The sequence below is a fragment of the Engystomops pustulosus genome, chromosome 3 (genome assembly GCF_040894005.1).
Source record: "Engystomops pustulosus chromosome 3, aEngPut4.maternal, whole genome shotgun sequence".
In the NCBI taxonomy this organism is placed as follows: domain Eukaryota; kingdom Metazoa; phylum Chordata; class Amphibia; order Anura; family Leptodactylidae; genus Engystomops; species Engystomops pustulosus.
Window position 1 is genome coordinate 40,155,018 of NC_092413.1, and position 19,819 is coordinate 40,174,836.

Genomic DNA, 19,819 nt, shown 5'->3' on the forward strand with positions numbered 1-19,819 from the left:
CTGTATTTGTGTACTGAGCTTTGCAGTGCAGTTTTTAGACAGTTTTGCAACTTAAATTACTAAAGGGGCTGTGTCTCAGTACTAGTTTCAAAAGTGCCCAAAAATCAGGCTTATTTTTTGATGTAATCTAAACCAACTAATAGAAGGTTAAAATTTATACTAAAAAGACTTATACAGTGGCTGAGTGAGTAGCACTTCTGCCTTCAATGCTGGGATCCTGGGTTCTAGTCCCACCCAGGTCAACATCTGCAAAGAGTTTGTATGTTCTCTCTGTGTTTGTGTGGGTTTTCTCCGGGTCCTCTGGTTTCCTCCCACACTCCAAAACATACTGGTAGGTTGATTAGATTCTGATCTATGGGGACAGGGACTGATGTGACTAGTTCTGTGCAGCGCTGCGGCATCTGTATGCGCTATATAAAGAATTATTTATTATTGCTACAACATATTTATCATCCAGATTAATACATCGCGAGGCTGGATGATACCTGGTTCTGTTTCCGTTTACGCTGTCAATGTTCAATGCTTCTGATAAATCTGCCCCAACGTGTTTTGGGTTCTGTAGTATTCTTTCTATATACATGAAAGGTGGGCCCCAAAAAAGATTTTCTCTGGTGGGCCCAAGGTACTCCAGTCCGACACTGGGTAGCACTGTAGAAGCTCAGTGGCTGCCGGGGCATTTTGGCTGCTGTGGGTGAACTGTGGCTGTTAAAGTGGCACCATGGCTGCTGTGGGGGCACTGTGGCTGCTGAGGGGGCACTGTGGCTGCTTAAGGAGTGCACTGTTTGGGAGTAATGTGACTGCAAGGGGGGAAACTGTGGCTGCTGTGGGGCACTGTGGAGGCACTGTGACTGCTGGAGTGCACTGTGGGGGCTTAATGGCTGCTGGGGGCACTATGGCTGCTAGGGGGGCACTATAGGGGCTCTGTGGCTGGTGTTGGACACAGCTTTGTGGTTACCCTTAAATGCAATGGTAATGCTGTATAAATGTAACTACTAAACAGCTCAAATAGATACATCTATAAAAAATGTAAAATTACATTCAGCCCCTTTATGGCAACCACGAGGCTGATGTGGCCCCCCGAGAAAATGAGTTTGACACCCCTGCTTAAGGGATATCAGGGTTGAAGGACACTATTACCGTTTATGGCACCATGGATAAAGAGGTTGTGTGTACAGTGCGGAAAAATTGGAGTTGTGGTAAGAACGCTTGGTAAGTCTACGACTAGAATGAGGCAAACTACTCCATTTAGAGGTGAGATCACATTAAGCCATCATCTTCAGGCTACCTGCAACATACCCCTAGTCCGTTAGGATGTTTTGGGGATTTGCGCTGCTGTGACAGGTAATTAAGCAGGTTGTGTCGCACACGATGAGATTGTGGCGCAGCTGGGCTGGCTTTCATATCACAGAAATTGGGGGGGCGTGCCGTCGGACGATCCGACTGATTCTGACTGAGCGCGGGAATTAACTTTCAAGTTGTGTCGCAAGACATGCACTTACATGCACCGGGAATAAGAAGGTGAACTCCAGCGGACCTGAGCGGGGAAGCGACACATGCAGGATATCGGGAGCACGATCTAACTGAATCGCGTCAGAGTGCATTCTGGTCAGACATTGCGCTTTCGAGGAACGCGTCAGGACAGGTAAGTAAAGGTGCCCCAATGGTCTTTAAATGTTCATAAATACCGGGATCGGTTAATGTACTATAGATTCATGTACGTGGAAATAAAGTCACACGATTTTCTTGATGGAATTCAGATGGTTATGCTGATGTTTGGGACAGAAAGGTTACAGTATATATATAAATGTTGATTTTATTGTATAAATATAAATGTGAATTCTTTTTCATGGAATAACAAGACATCCCCTGAAAATAAGACCTAAATGAATAAAAATAAATGATTTCTGGCACAGCCTGGTAGTGCTCTGCTGAGTCCCAGAGGCTGATTTGCATGTGTAATAAACTTATTTTTTACAAAAATGCAACCATGCAAGGTTATAAGAAATAAAGCTTGGTACACACAGGGAAGGGAAGGGGAGGTAAGTAACTATGTACCATCAGGTAAGCTGATCATAGATGTCTTTCAAGTTGTTTTCATACTCCCAAAGTTGAACCCTAGGAGGTCTGACCTTGAGTGGTTTTGCATAAAAAACTATTATAACATTTAGGACCCTGGAAAAGCTGGGTGCTGCTGGCTGTCTACATAAACACATTACACACAGAGCTTCCTGAACTGTCCAGACAGGACTAATCAACCTGAGCTGGATCACTCATACTCAGCAGCTGGTGGATGGTGCAATAATTGATTACTTCTGCCTGTCAGGCACAACACAGTGATTACATCATTCTTCGGAGCAGTGCATACTTAATGTGAGAGGAGAAGCACCGAGCCCCAGCACAGAAGGGACAGAGCTTCATTATCATAATTTTCTAATTGTTTTTTCAGAACAACCACTTAGTTCAGGGATTAAACAAGATATGATTCTCCATCAGTGTAGCTACAGCATTCTCAAGGTATGTTTGGTTCATACTGCATCAAATCAAATGGTAGAAACAATGATTTCCGCCCATGATGTCCATAACCACTCTGAGACATAGCATTACCTCATGATGCAGTTAGTGGTTGACGTATTTAAGGGGACACTGTTAGCAGTTTTTACCCATTAAACCACTACTCCCCTCAGGTAGGGTACAAAATCTCCCTTTTAGAATTCACTCTTTTATTTGAAATCTCACCCATTTTACGAACAGTTAAAGATCTTCAGATCGAGATCCAGTTTTTGCCTATTTAATTATTTTCAATATGCCACCTGTTTCTAGGTACCATGCAACCTGAAGTTACACTCCTCCAAACTTGACTCATCTCAGGCAAAAAAAAAAAGATTCTTCTCAGCTAAATGGGTGAGATTTCATTTAAAAGAGGGAATTCTAGAAAGAACATTTCAAACTCTACATGAGGGTGGTAGTAGTTTCACAGGGTAACATCAGGTGACATGTTCCCTTTAAGCCTCATAGTAAAACAGAAACAGCAGCTTATGCTTACATCTCTTTCTACAGTACATACATAGAAATGACTAAATTCTCGTTCTCTGACATTACACATGTGCTGTCAAAAAACTGTGACACTAAGATAACTACCCAACAATCTGCTGTATATTAGGAAGAATCTTTTACCTTTACTTTCCTTGTGGTTATGTTTTCATCTGATGACCCACTCCCTTTCCTTCTGTGATTCTTCTGGGAGGGGAGAGAACCTACTCTCTTAAAACATAATTAGGGTACATATTATTTCACAGTCTTATATACACGAATGCTAAATCATTTTTTTTACTGTTATGTACAGTGATATAATGTACTGTTATAATACTGTAGTGTTATATTACATATTACATACTATTGCATATGATGAAATAATGGGAGATCTCCTGAAGTGCCAGAAGATTTGACAATGCTCCCGAGCTTGGGAAAATGCTTCTGCATCTTGTGGGCTCGATGCCTTTCTAATGTCACACGGGCACCTTATTAGCCGGTTATGTCCAAAAAAGGGACCTGACCTGTGTGTTAAATGCCGTTGTCACCATCAGCCCTATGTCACAGCAAAACACCATTGCCCACATTTATTAAAGTGTTTGCACCAGTTTTCTGTCTGATTTTGCACTGAACTTGCAAACTGCTTGTACATGTATTTCGGAAGTGTTTGCGCCTGTTTTGAGTGGCGGTTGCACTGTGTCCGCCAAGCCACAAAATTCTGAACCTTAAAGACGAGCTGTCACCAGATTTTGACCCCACCCCCACCCCCGATGAAGGGTTACAAGTCCTCCCTATATCACCTAAAATTAGATGCCAGTGGAGCACTGTACCTTAATAACAGCCATTTTTCTGATATGCAAATGAGCTTCTCTGACTTATCTATGGCAGCCTGAGAGAGGAGAAGAGTCAGAGATACCAGTGAGCCATGCCCCATTATTCTGACTGACTCACTGACTTATTGACTTATTGTCAACTACAGACGTATAAATCTCTATGTACCGATGGGAAATATTGGGGCAGATTTACTTACCCGGTCCGTTCGCGATCCAGCGGTGCGTTCTCTGCACTGGATTCGGGTCCGGCCGGGATTCATCAAAGCAGTTCCTCCGACGTCCACCAGGTGGCGCTGCTGCGCTGAAGTCCGCTGGAATGCCTCGAAATACACCGGCCTATCCAGGATGAAGGTGAGTGAAATTTTCGCGACACAATTTTTTTTTTAAATGCGGCGGTTTTTCCGAATACGTCGGGATTTCGTTCGGCCACGCCCCCCGATTTCCGTCGCGTGCATACCGGCGCCGATGCGCCAAATTCCGATCGCGTGCGCCAAAAACCCGGGGCAATTCAGGTACAATCGGCGCAAATCGGAAATATTCGGGTAACACGTCGGTCAAACGCGAATCGGGCCCTTAGTAAATGACCCCCACTGTGTAAATTTTTCAACGCGGTGCCTTATGTTACATTCATGACATGTGACCAGTGACATTGCAGGTCTCTCAGCCTTTTAAGAATAGCAATTTGTACACCATGTATGTGATTACATGAAATCACAGCTGCCTCCATGGAGGACGGAGGGGAGTAGAAGGGAAGGCAAGTATAAAAGTTTTTTTTTTTAAATTGCACCCACATAGGAACATCATAAAGGGTGATTCTGGGCACTAAACCATCGGTCCATGTGGTTTAGTTCCCAAAATGCCCTGGCAGGTTCTCTTTAAGGGGCGTTCCGGTGCTGAGTCAGACCGTAAAACACATTTATTACTGCAACTTGACAGAACTGTGTCGCACTCTCTATGGTGCACACTTCCAGAGCAGTGCAGGGTGCACCATACTAATGAAGACCATTCACACTTTTGATTAATCTTGCACACGCCCAGTACATTTTGCACTACTTTTTATAAATGTGGCCTAATCTTTTGATCAGCCATTTTCTTGTATTTAAACATAATAAATGTAGCCTAAACTACATCTGTGAAGACCATATCTATTTTTGCCATTGGTCAGAGACCAAGGGCATAATTTTGTAGAGTGTAGAGGGCTCGGTCACACCTAGACCTCGATTCCTTAGGCCCAACATGTTTTCCCATATGAGGAGAGCAGTGCTACAAGCAATACATTATAGTTGGGGCTTGTTACACATTTTACATCAGTCCTGCAGAGTTAAGTTATGCTTCTGTTGATAACAAATCTTAAGTCGAAATAAGAGAGGGAGATTGTCTTATGTCAAATGTCACCTATAGTTCCAAAACATCTCATTGGAATTCCATAGCTTTGAGGAAACTCTAATATTTGTTTAAGGTAACAAACTGATAGGTAAGTCTTAAAATAGGGCCTCTGACCTAGGGTCCCAATGAAATAAACAAACTGTCCGGCGGCAGTAACCATCATTGCCAACCAGTCTGGTAAGAACCCAACTGGGGCATGGGCATTATTTTTATTTTTTTTACTTTGTACAAGTTTTGTGGGGAGAAACTTTTTCAGGGCTACAAATACAGGAATCAGCGTTACTAAGTGAATTAAAGGAAACCTACCACAAGGAATCTACTATCAGAAGAAGATCTGATGGTAGATTCCTCCTGCATCCCATGCCCTAATCTGTAATGTAATAATCCTGAAACCTAAGCAAACTTGTTAAAAACTTAATTTTAGTAATATGTAAATGAACTGCAGAGGCTACTGTGGTGTATCCTTAGCTCCCAGTTCCTTGCAAGGCTAGTACACAACCCAGTAGCCCAGATTAGGGCAGAGACAGGCAGGAGGAATCATCAGATGTACTTCTAATAGTAGATTCCTCATGGTAGGTTTCCCTTCAGCTCCAGACTTTTGAATTATTCTGTGAAGTGTTATCCCTGCAATAGAACTAGTTGTCCCTATAAAAGGTTAAACTATTTGTCTCACTTGTATTGTAAATTTTTTGTCTATAGTATATATGGTATATATAAATTCAAGTTCAAGTTTAAGAAATAATTTAGGGCCAGGCTGGGGCGGGTTATTTAAAAAAAATAAATGTGTACTTACCTCCTGTTTGTTTACAGGGGCGCCCAGGGCGGTCGGCCGGAAGCTCCTATCCGACGACATCTCCCAGTGCCCTACAATGCTGAGAGATAGGGATGGATGAGAGGAGCCGGCCACCTTGCCACCCGGAAGCTCCCTGTGCGCGGCTTCTGTGCCCCTGTAAACAAACAGGGGCACGGATCAGTTGGACTGCGGCAAGGGATAACAGCAGCGCTGGAGGAGGTAAGTACACGTTTATTGTTTTTAAATAGCCCACCCCAGCCCGGCACTAAGTTATTTCTTAAGCCTGGATAACCCCTTTATACAGCGAGTATTAAAAGTTATGTTTTAAATAATTAGTCACTTATTTGGATTTGAACTCGGTTGATGACAAGTCACAAACTTTTCTGCTAAAATCTTGCATGGATTCACTACACAATCTTGTGGTACAGTTTTCTTTGACCTGGTGTCACAGCTACAAAATAAAGGTAGTAATTGAGCTGAACAGAAATATTTCAGAAGAACTAAGAGATTAAGAATGTGAATCAAAACCATATTCCAAACAGAAATAACACCCCCAATATGGTGCACAGTGTTGCAATTTCTATGTACGGTATTTTTTTATCCACTGTACCTGTTCAATGATGTCTTGCATCAGATGGTTTTGCTAGATATATCTTTTACTTCCAAAGTCAAATAAAATCTCCCTGAACAGAGATCTTCACACGGAGACATCACTGTACAAGACAAAGAAAAACATTTCTCAGTATTAGGGTTTACAGAAATATTCAGTGTTACAAATCAACCAATCTACATCGTACAAGTAATGCTTCTCACAAGTTTATATACCATAAAGGCAGCCAGTGATCTATTACTTTTCTCCTGTTGCACACCATAGAATCATAACAAAAAACAAAGAAATAGCAAAAGCAAAAAAACTATTTCTTCATAGTATTGCTAAAATGTTGTTTAAAATGGTTGCATAAAGGCAGCACGTTATGTTATGTTTTGTTTTTTCTGCAGGCAGAATGTTATAGAGCAGTGGTGGCGAACCTATGGCACGGGTGCCAGAGGTGGCACTCAGAGCCCTTTCTATGGGCACCCAGAACTTCATGCCAGCACAGAATTTGCTAGATGTGGCGCAAGGCTTCCTCCTGCGGTCCAAGACAGCCATGGACATGCTATGCTTAGTGCTATTTTAAAGCGACACCTCCTTGGCTGCCAGAACTACACGAGAAGTGAGAAGGTATGGACAGAGATGGATTTTTGTTGGAGCTCCTTCTCTGGGTCCCCTGATTCTTCCTCTTCAGGGGACCCTGGAAAGAAGCTATAATCCAAATTTCTCCATCTTCTTTCTATTGTATTGGTATCCTCAGGACGCCAATACCATTGAAACTTGAGACACAGCTGGGATCAATAAGTTACTGCTGAAATTGTGATGTTGGCACTTTGCAACATAAAAGTGGGTTTTGTTTGTAGGTTGGGCACTCTGTCTCTTAATAGGTTCGCCATCACTGTTATAGAGCAAGAGGCATCGGCGCAGGCATGCACGCAACGGAAATGCGGGGGGGGGGGCGAACGAATACCCGGCGGATTCGGAGAAACCGGCACATTTTAAAAAAAAAGTGTCGCTGGACACGCGCTTACCTTCACCCAGCAATGGATCGTGTACTCTGGCAGACCTCAGCGGACTTCAGGGCAGCAGCGACACCTGGTGGACGTCGGAGGAACTGCCTTAGTGAATCGCCGGAAGACCCGAATCCACCGCAGAGAATGCGCCGCTGTATTGCGAATGGACCGGATAAGTAAATCTGCCCCATTGTATCTAGTGTCCAATCTGCAAGTGCAACGTTACCCCGAAAGGCCTGACCACCGTGTGGAGGCAGCTGGATTCTCAGGGACCGGAGTGGCTGGCCTAACGCCAGGATGTGTCACAGTGGCTTGGTCCACAGGAACAAGCTTCTTCCAAGCTTGTCAGGGTCCGTAGAGAGTTGCAAGAAGAGAGGGAGGCTGCAATGTAGATAATAAATTCCCCTGGGGCACTCCCGGTCTGGGTGATAATGGATCCTTGGGCAGATAGTGAAGGGGAGGCCCATGATGTTTAAGGCAGGCCAGGGATTCACACTTGAAATAACTCATGTCTCTTTAATGTTAGACACAGTACAGACTGCAGAAGGTAACACGATGAAAATGGTCCTTCCTGTATGGAACACACAAGGTGGTAGGTTGGTTGTCTGTGGTGTTGATTCTGTTGTGGAGTAGAAATTTAGGAGTACCTCAGCACTGATCTAGTGGTCAGAGGGTTGGTAATTGGAGCCAGGTTGGTTCTGCTCCTTGGGCAGCAATCTGGATAGAGAGATGTATCTCTCTGAATGAATCAGCAAGAAACTAGCTGGGTCCTGTCTCCATGCAGGAGCTCAGAGAAAGACACAGAAGCTTGGAATGAGCACCTATTTATAGATTATTGCAGAGCTAATTCCAAAGCATGCAGAGCTAACAACCAATCACAACCTGAGATTCTGCAAAAAAAAGTTAATAAATGTTTCAACATAACAGCAAAATCACATTTTAACCCTTCAGTAGTATTCATAATGTACTACAGGTGACAATACTACATTTGACAGTAAGGGGGCAGCATAGGATAGATGTCAAATCAGGGGAATCCCAGTCTTAACAAGAAAGGAAATTTAAAGGCATGGGAGAGCTGGCAGACCTGCTCCAACCGACCAGGAAATCAACTGGAGCTAAATTTAATTTTGACTGCTACAGCGGGACATTACACAAGCAGCATGTTATAGAGCAAGAGTAATAGCCATAGCTTAAAATTAGTAATAGCCATAGTTGTAGTAATAGTTCATAGCAGCCCTTGTGATTATCATAATAGTAATTTCAGAGCTATTGTGGTGGTAGCAATATTAATATTTGTAGTCATCCAGTAAAGGTGATTCCAGATGTATAAGGCCTAATAAGGTATCATTTATCTACTAAGTTAATTAAGCTAATTCTGTTATTAGTTATTAAAAAATGTATATCAAAATGAAAACATATGGTAATCTGCTTCAACGCTTACAGCAAAACGATATTCTCTTTATGAAAGGGTTAAGAGATGAAACCGCACTTTTTTGCAATGCTTCTGTTACAAGCCTCCTCCATCCGCACTCGTCATTCAAGCAATGCTCAGCCTCATGAAATATAATATCTTGCTAGACTGATAAGTTGGTCCATTCACAGATATCACACCCTGTAAAGTAGACCACCGAACTACAAACCACATCATCTTATTCAGGGGAAGGTAGCACTTTTCATGTCACTTTCTGGAGTCAAGAAGATGTCAAATGGGGTAAATTACATGGTTGTTATATTATGTTATCAAATAATACTACAATAAATTTAGCTATTTAGGGGGGACATGATTGCATTGTACTGTTCCATGAAAGATTGGCCAGTTGGCTTGTACTTCAATTGTCTGGTCTGAACTTTGATCTGTATCCTTCCTGACCTTTGCCTGCTCTGACCTTGGGCTGTCTGTGCCTATTCTCTGCCTCACCCTCTGGTGCTGTCACAGTGGCTAAAGGGAACCTGTCAGGCACATCTAGCCCCCCCAAACCAAAGGCCCTACCTCATTTACTGTAGGGGCTTTGGAGAAAAAAAAGGAGGTATATTTACCCTGCTGTATTTTGGCACTGCACCTGGTTGGAAGCTCCAGGGGGAAATGGTACCCACTCTGGCTAATAACTGATCTCCTCAGACAACACAACCTCTCTTGCGTGGACCATGGGAGTTGACTTCCTTTTTTGTACCAGGGTACAAGGAGGTCACTCATTAGCTGAAGTGGATCCCATAATTCATGGAACTTGTAGGTGAACACTGGAGGTAGCATTCATTGTTCTCCCACCCCTACCCTAATGACCCTAAAAACTAACTTACCTGGGAAAAAAGGGGCATAGATAATACATTCCTGTGAATGGATGAGTGGATCCAGTGCATCTGTTAATGAATGCAAAGAATCACATGGGGGCATCTCAGTCACATTCTAGTGAATTGGCTATGCTGCTTTACAATGTATGGCACAGTGCTTGGTAGGAAGCAAAGAGACCACTAGTTAAGTGGTGTCTCAGGTCTCTTTATTATGCAAATCTCTCACCAATCATTTATATTTAATGCAGGTTTTGTAGAACAAAATTATTGCACTGTCCGGGAAAATCCAATAAATGTTAACTTTTACTGAGGCGCCATGTACAAGAAGACTGACAATTGGAACAAGCATATCCCGGAGTAACGCCGTGCTAGTCAGGAATGTCACCCTGCCTATTCTTTTTACCATGAACTTCCAGAGTTCCCGTTAATGGGGCAATAACTTGCAAGGAATCCTATAATAACCGGCTGGCACACTTCCTGGACTCATTTTCTTGTGTGTACAAGGAGTTTAAGTTGGTGTCTAGAGGGTACACAAACACAACCCCACACAAAAGAGAATGAGCGTATCAAAGCATTTACTGCATTTTCTTCCCCTTTGGTAAGAGGCCATGAGAACTGTAAACACTGGTGTTACTTCCCAATAAATGGATTAGTTTTGCCTTTATGTCTGTTATTTAACTGCATGCAGACGGCTGGACACCACAATTATAGTGGCTAACCCAACGAGACAACGCCTTTCCATATTCAGTTAAGACTTATGGATAGGGCCGGCGCCAGCACTGGGCATACCTGGAGAAGTGCCGGGGCCCAGGGCTCCTGAGTGGGGCTCACATAAGGCTGCACATAAGGAGTGAGGGGGCTTTAAATATAAAAAAAAACATGAGGGGGCTGTTTGGTATGATAAACTATGGAATATTTTAGTGAACAGGAGACTGTTTAATTTCAGAATTTTTAAAGTCGCAACATGAGTTAATTGCAAAGGGGCCTAATGAGGAGCTGTCGCCAAGAGGCCTGCTGAGACCTGGAACTGACTCTGCATATGGATGTCATAGCCTGGGCCCTTAAGGAAACAGTGTCCTATTAGTCTGTAAGACTGCCTTCCATTATGGTGATTATGCAATATCAGTTGATTGCCGGAAACAATCTTTAGCCATACACCCAAAAATCAGATGAAAGGAAGCCAGCATCTTATCTTTAAAAAATTGTAATGAATATCTTGTTTTATTTGTTTTTGGCATGGGGCAATTCTATTTCTGCGAGAGACTCCAACCGATGTTGGAAGGTTATAAAAAAGATTGGTTTGATAATTGAACCATGAGGGTTGTTAGTCAATTCTGCATCAACAAATGTTGAGGAAGTTGAATGGCATTCTTTTTCGGGACTACAGAGTACATTTAGTAATCGTAACTTCCAGTAGCCTCCCAGTATATAATCTGCCAGCCCCTGTAGCATACAGCCTGCCCAACCCCTGTAGTAGGAAAAAAAATAACACTGTACTCATCTTTCCGACGTCCCCCATAGGTCCTCTTCTGTCTCAGACTGTCTCAGACAGAAGAGGACCTACGGGTGACGTCAGAAAGGTGAGTTTTGTCATTATTTTTTTAGTTGACTCGAATATAAGCCGAGTTAGAGTTTTTGAGCACAAATTTGGTGCTGAAAAACTAGACTTATACTCGAGTATATAAGGTACTTTTATATTTTCAAGTATGGAATTGTGAATGTTTGTTTGTTTTAATGTTTGGTTACAATAATCAAATTTCCCTTATGGGATAATAAACTATTATTATTAATATTATTCACAGGATAGGTGTCAAATCACTTGTGTGCCCCAAATCTTATAAGGGCGTTAGGTGATGTGCATGTCCAACCAGTGCTCCATTCACTTGTATTGGGCTTCAGGATATAGCTGTCCTTGACATTACTGAAGTGAGGAGAGAACTGCTGGAACATGTGCACATGAGGCATTTGGGAGCAGTTGTGGATCCCTGTTCTTTTAGAGGCTAGTGGTCCTAGTGATGGGACAGTAGAGATTAGGCACATATCCTCTATCTTGCTAAATCAACTGAGGATAAAGGTGCTTGACCTTCTAAAAAAGAGTAATAAGTGCACAAGTAATAAGTGCACACCCCCTAGAAATATGAGTAGGTTATAAAAAATATTTATTGATAATTCAAATTCTAAAGATGTCAAGTGTCCATAAAAGCGAAACCAATTAAATACCATAAAAATTTCATGGACAACACAATTGGGATTAACAATATAAATCCCCCTTCACATTTTGGTTAAAGACACAATGGGGGTCATTTACTAAGGGCCCGATTCGCGTTTTCCCGACGTGTTACCCGAATATTTCCGATTTGCGCCGCTTGTACATGAATTGCCCCGGGTTTTTGGCGCACGCGATCGGATTGTGGCGCATCGGGGCCGGCATGCGCGCGACAGAAATCGGGGGGGCGTGGCCGAACGAAAACCCGACGTATTCGGAAAAACCGCCGCATTTAAAAACCGAAAATGTGTCGCTTGGGGAGCGCTCACCTTCACCTTCTATGGGATGGTGCATTCCGGGGCGTTAAGATTATTTTCGGCGCTGCAGCGCCACCTGGTGGACGGCGGAGGAACTACCATCTTAAATCCCAGCCGGACCCGAATCCTGTGCAGAGAACGCGCCGCTGGATCGCGAATGGGCCGGGTAAGTAAATGTGCCCCAATGAGGCAGATTTACTTACCCCGTCCGTTCGCGATCCAGCGGCGCGTTCTCTGCACTGGATTCGGGTCCGGCCGGGATTCATCAAAGCAGTTCCTCCGACGTCCACCAGGTGGCGCTGCTGTGCTGAAGTCCGCTGGAATGCCTTGAAATACACCGGCCTATCCAGGATGAAGGTGAGTGAAATTTTCGCGACACAATTTTTTTTAAAAATGCGGTGGTTTTTCCGAATACGTCGGGTTTTCGTTCGGCCACGCCCCCCCGATTTCCGTCGTGTGCATACCGGCGCCGATGCGCCAAATTCCGATCGCGTGCGCCAAAAACCCGGGGCAATTCAGGTACAACCGGCGCAAATCGGAAATATTCGGGTAACACGTCGGGAAAACGTGAATCGGGCCCTTAGTAAATGACCCCCAATATGACAATTAGAACAATAGCTTCTGATGACAATTCCCTAAAGTGCAATGATAATAGATACCTAAAGCCCAATGAATAAGTATGTTACTTTGAGTACCTTTGTAAGCACAGAATGTATCCATATTTGTATAAAAGTATCTCAGTGTAGGTACCACACTAAAATGTATAAGTAAGTTTCAAAGAATAAGTGGTCCAGATACCAAACTTATGTATAAGAAATTAATATCTCAACCAAAATAAAGGCCATCATGGTTGCATTGGTAAACATGGGGCAGAGCTAGGAAGAACATAAGGAAAAGCTGGCAACCCACATGTATCCCACCATCCACGTCCTTCCAGGAGACCAGAAGAGGTGTGGTACACAATACAAAAAAGAGGGGAACCAAGAGGTCCATAAATCCCTCCCCCATCCAACGTCCGAAGAGGATGACAGTGCATGCATGAATGGACATCAACGGCAATTCAGAAATCTGCTGTGGCGCCCAGCCTCTCCTAGTGCCCCTGTGGTTCATCATGTATCTACAACCACAAAGTCAACTTGTGAATTGCAATTCCTTGCAACAGTACAAATAAGAGTATTAAAAAAGATTTTAAAAGTATTCTTTGAAACTTGATTTAGAGGTTCAGGGATTTAGATTTGTGTATAAACTGGTGCCCAGGCTTATTGCCAATAGCAACATCACTATCAATTGTTAAATTTACAGTTTAGAAAACAAGATTCTTATTGCCACGTGTTTTTGTTGGGTTGTAGTGTAGACTGTGGCTTTATAAGGTTGCAGAAATTTTTTGTGCGCTGTTCTTTAGAAGTAAGTCCAAATGTGTTCAGTGCTTTTAGTGAAAGGTTAATAGTTCCTTAAGATGTGGAATCTGGAACACAAGGCACCCATGTCTGAAGTGTAAAGCTCTGCCCAGACAGAGCATGATAAATGAACAAAAATGGCCAAACATGAGTGATCTGTCAAGGCCTGTGGTTTTCAACCCTGCAACAGATCTGATAAGTAAGCACCCTTAGTTTTGCCATTCACATTAAAAGAGAATTATTTTATGATCACTCAGTCTTGCATTTGGAAAACTATAGGAATGTTTGAAGCCAGAAGACTGAAGTATAAGCCTGGAATACTATACATTAATTCCTGAGGCGTAACAGGATACCTCATTGGACAATAACCACAGATTGTGAAGGGTTACCTCTACGCTCAATCTATCATACCAAAACCTAGGCCATTTTACAGCTGTATAAACAGCAATTACAAGATGTGCTTAGTTAAAAGAAAGTTTATGCATTTAGTTTTGGGAAAAAGGTCACAAAATGTGTGAAAACCAAGAAATGAGCCAGAAATGTTGATCCAGGTTAGCTCCTTGTTGTACGTGAAGAACTACATATAACCCCTGGATAGTGTTTTCCAGCCTTGTTCACATTTTTTGTGTTTGTCATGGATTCTGAGAATTGTAATTAAAATGCTGAGAGGCATAACTAGACTGCAGACTGGATCGGGCGTGTGGGGTTATGGGGGTCAATCAGTGAAAAAGCCCTAGGTACAGATATAATTGTGGGAAGGTGGACCAGTTAGGCTGAACACTATTTTCTGGATCCTTTCTGCCATGTTTTCAACTAGGTCTGTAATTAAAACAATCATGAACAATCACTGATGCAGGAAGTGACATCACACAGGAAGTGACATCACATAGGACATTACATGCAATGTCTAATAAGATTAGATTTTTTTTTAGATAATACGTTTTCATCTATGGTAGCTAAGCACGAGGGACGGTTTACCCTACAACCAAAACTTGGTAAATTATTTACATACAATTGTCCATTATAGCAGTAAAGGATCCAATAGGATATGTTAACATAGATCTTATAAGTTTAATCCATAGTGTTGTTTGGAGGATGGATGTAGTTCTACTAACTTGTTCCTATACTAAGCTATGCTATACCTGCAGAGTTATATTTATACATCTTCAGAATATCAATCTATTTTGCCTATTTCTACTACAGTTCCTCATCGAATTTGCATATAACAATAAAGTATATTAACCATGAGCGAGTTTGGTCTATGCACATGCAGAATATACTGGACCCAACCTAGAATCACCAAACGGTAGTCAGCACATCAGATGAATTTGGTCATTCCAGATTAGAACATTGATATACTTATTCAAGACACATTGGGGCACATTTACTTACCCGGTCCATTCGCGATCCCCGATCCGGACTGTCTGACGAGGATGAAGTCCGGCGCGATTCACCAAGATCGTGCGCTTAATATCCTGCATGTGTCGCTTTCCCGCTGAGGTCCGCTGGAGCTCACCATCTTCTTTCCAGTGTATGTGAGTGCTTGTCTTGGGACACAATTTGAATTTAAATTCCCACGCTTAGTCCCAATCAGCCACACCTCCAGATTTGTGTTGCATGAAAGTTGGCGCATGCGCCAAAAACCTCTGTTAAATGCGGCGCAAATTGGAAATAGGCGGGAAACCCGATAGAAATGCGGTCCGCGGACCCTTAGTAAATGTGCCTCATTAGGTTGTCCCATCCTGCTGTACAGGATATGTCATATGAGAACTGGGGTGAATTTCTATTATTAAAACTTAACTTTTAATATTGAAAGTATAAAAAAATTGGGCAGACAGACTCAAAATGCCAAGGACCATCTATGATGACTGATGGTGCTTGCTGCTGATGATCTGCCTGTATTCTCTTGTCGCTAGCTACTGTTGAGGGACAGTTCACATCTCAATTGGGTCTTCAGTTATTTCCATCAGTTACGGTCAAACACACAGAATCGGTGCAATTCTTTCCAGGGATTATAGGCTAGTAAGGTATAATGGAAAGACTTGCTCCAGTCTGTTCGACCACTCCTAGTTTTGGCCCAATATAACTGAACAGTCCCTAATTCAGTTAGTCCCTTCTATCTCACATAGTTCCTGCCTACACTTTATCTGCTAGTCCACCTCCTCCACTATTTTCCTGAAAGCTATCCCTCATCTAACTTCTCCTACATATTTTACTAGAGGATATTATCCCAAGCTTATCAGGCAGAGATCTGGCATAGTAATAGGTAGTAATAGTAGGTAGGCATGTAATAGCAGTGGCGCTGGTCGCTCCAGATGATTAATCTTTTATTGGCTTTATTCCCCTCCTATCAAGAGCCTAGACTCCAGGTCTGTCCAATGAAACACTGTGACATGGGGAGAGGTTGGAACTTACCTCCACCACACTATATGCCAACCCGGCTGGCTAGGCAGAATACATTAGAGACCTGATTTGGATTAGTTTGGGTCTCCAAGGGTAACTATATAGAAAAAATTTCTCTGAGCTGCCAACACAATCCACGTAAGGTCCCAAAAGTTTAAAGGGCATCTACCACCAGGATAAAGGACTGTATGCAAATGAGCCTGAGGGGCTCCAGGCTCCAATAGATGGGGCCCCTAAGGCTCATTTGTATACATTCTTTCACCCTGATGGTAGATGTCCTTTAAATAGAGTAAGCTTGTGTGACCAAACTCTCTTGTGGGCAATTGGCCTATGGGCTTTGCAGTAAATTCTGCAGGGAATTTGCAATAGGTTTTTTTATTATTGATATTTTGAAAAAATATACTTGACATATCCTGGATTTCTGGTGACCTATACCATCTTAGAACTCATATAATGGGATTGTATAAATGGAAAAAACACATTTTTGTATCTAGGCAGGTCAAAATGTAATTTATAAATTGCAGTAATAATGGAACTAGTGAATGTTTATGTAGAAAATCTGTCTATCACAAAACCACATACAGTATATATATTTTTATATTTTATATTTTTTATAAAGAACCTGGAAAACAACATCATTTTCTACTGTAGCGACGATTGATAAAATTGCATAGTGCAGAGCTCACATTTTTATGACAGAAAGCTGACAGCATTCATTTCCTTTCTACATCTAAATGGTGATGTTTGATTTGGAGTTCTGCCCTTCCCTTAGTAGTTATAATGTTAGAAAGTATAAAGCAAAACAAAAAGACCGGCTTGTTTTTTTTAGGTTTTCATTAAGAATCTGATATCCATCTTTATTTCTCCAGAAAAATGATCTTCAAGATCAGCTCAACCAAATCTGATACAGTAACAGAGTCAGCATAAAGAGTTTCTCCATTTTGCCATAGGTTAGGAAGGAATTCATTCTCCCCCTTTTCAGGCATACGGTATCTTTAAAGTGAACATTAGCATTAGCATTTCACCTAATGACAAGTTTCCATATACAGGCAGTCCCCTACTTAAGAACACTCGACTTACATACGACCCCTAGTTACAAACGGACCTCTGGATATTGGTAATTTATTGTACTTTAGTCCTAGGCTACAATGATCAGCTATAACAGTTATCACTGGTGTCTACAATGAAGATTTATTGTTAATACTGATTCTTATGACAACCAAACATTTTTAAAATCCAATTGTCACAGAGACCAAAAAAGTTCTGGCTGGGGTTACAATGATAAAATATACAGTTCCGACTTACATACAAATTCTTGTATGTAACCCGGGGACTGCCTGTACTTTTTCCCATGGGCAGCACTGGGCTCAGTCATTAGCACTACAGCCTGGAAGTGCTGGGGTCCTGTATTCAAGTCCCATCCAGGTCAACATCTGCAACAAGTTTGTATGTTCTCTCTGTGTTTGCATGGGTGTCCTCCAATTTCCTCCCACACTCCAAAAAACATATTGGTTGGATGATTAGATTGTGATCCCCTACAGCAGGGGTTGGGAACCTATGGTTCGTGAGCCAGATGTGGCTCTTTTGATGGCTGCATCTGGGTCACGGACCGTACTCCTGGTGGGACCGGTGGAAAAATAAAAAACTACATACTCACCTTTCCAACGCTCTCCTGCAGCTCCGCTACTTGATGCAGTTGGACGGCGGTCACAGCTCCATGCACGCTGGCGTCGTGCAGACTATGATGTCGGCAAGCGACTGACATCATAGTCTGTGAACCGCCAGCATGCACGGAGCTGTCACTGCTGGCCGGACTGCTTCAAGTAGCGGAGCTGCGGGGGAGCGTCGGAAAGGTGAGTACATGGTTTTTTATTTGTACATACTGTGGTGGGGGACTGGCTGGCTGACTGTATACAAGGGAGGGTCTGGCTGTAAGCAGGGGGTGACTGGCTGTATAAAGGAGGGGCTAGTTGTATACAAGGGAGGGGCTGGCTGTATATGGGGGGGCAGAATGACCGTATGCAGGGGGGCTGGCTGTATACAGAGGAGGGCTGGCTATATACTGGGGGGCACGGTGGCTCAATACTGGGGGACACACTGGCTATATACTGGGGGGTTGGCTGGCTATATACTGGGGAGGGGCATGCTGGCTATATATAGGGGGCTGGCTATATACTGGGTGGGCAGGCTGGGTATATACTGGGTTGGAATGCAGCCTATATACTGGGGAGGGCTGGCTGTATACTAGGGGTACTGGCTGGCTGTTTACTGGGAGGAAGGCTATATACAGGGGGGCTGGTTATATACTGTTAAGCTGTCTGGCTATATACAGGGGGGCTGTGTGTATACTGGGGGGCTGTCTGGCTATATACAGGGAGATCAGGCTGTCTGTATACTGAAGGCTAAAAAAGATGTTGTTGTTTGTGTGTGCTCACCCTTCCATGGGGATGTCTTGAGTCAAAGCCGTGGTGGATAAAATTTTTGCTTGGTCCGGATCCAAGGTACAGGATAACAACAGAGGGTCAAAAAATAAAAAATGTATATATCCGCACCGGCAACTGTTAAAAGTTAGAAAGTTCTTCCAATTTTTATTAGCATCTTGTTAAAAGTGACATCACAAAACAAGGCCGGGAAGGGGAAGTCTGGTAACGCGTTTCGGACAAAAAATGTCCTTAATCATACCTATCGACAAGGAAATCTGAAATGATTTATACAATGGAGGAAGACGCCACCGGAAGCTGGGAGGTGGGCGTGACGGGGGTGTGTACAAGAATGAGCATGCTGCAGATCATGTGATACTATGTGGGCATGGCCTAATCACATGATCCGGCAGGGGAAGAATGAGGAACAATGAGTAAGTGACATTATTATAGAAAATAGACAATATGTTTAGCAATAAAAATACAATGCAGTGTAATGGTACAAAAAATGTGCATAAAAATCAATATACAAACATAAGATCGTTTCTATAATTTAAACCTTTAGGGAAACGTGTATCCAACTGCATAATCCAATATGCTTCCCGCATATGGAGTTTTTTCTTGTGATCCCCTCCACGGTTATTTGCAGAGACCTGTTCTAGCGCTAGAACAATTGGGGGGCTGTTTGGCTATATACCTGGGGGGGTTGGCTAGTTATATACTTGGGGGGGTTGGGTGGCTATATACTTGGGGGGGGACTGGCTGGCTATATACTGGGGGGCATGCTGGCTTTATACTGGGGCTAGCTGGCTATATACTGGGGGGCTGGCTGGCTATATACTGGGGGCTGGCTGTACACTGGGAGGCTGGCAGGCTATATACTGGAGGGCTGGCTGGCTATTTACTGGGTGGCTGGCTATATACTTGGGGGAGCCTGGCTGGCTATATACTTGGGGGAATGTCTGGCTATATACTGGGGGGGCTGGCTGGCTGTATACTGGGAGGCTGGCTATATACTGGGGGGCTGGCTATATACTGGGGTCTGGCTGGCTATATACTGTATAAACAGTAATTGTACGGCTCTTGCAAAATTTTATTTTAAAATATGTGCCAAAAACGTTCCTGACCCCTGCCATGTGG

At 43.0% G+C, this 19,819-nt stretch overlaps 1 protein-coding gene across 2 annotated transcripts in view; it reads right to left on the reverse strand.

Moving 5' to 3' along the window:
• LOC140121224 (uncharacterized) overlaps positions 1–19,819 on the reverse strand; it is a 57,810-nt gene that overhangs the window by 26,013 nt on the left and 11,978 nt on the right. For both annotated transcript variants that reach the window (XM_072140562.1, XM_072140561.1), the window contains exons 2-3: positions 6,653–6,755; positions 3,175–3,261 (exon numbers count right to left, since the gene is read on the reverse strand). In XM_072140562.1, the coding sequence (XP_071996663.1) occupies positions 3,175–3,261; positions 6,653–6,673 (108 nt within the window). In that variant the 5' untranslated portion in view covers positions 6,674–6,755. The remainder of the gene's footprint in view (positions 1–3,174; positions 3,262–6,652; positions 6,756–19,819) is intronic.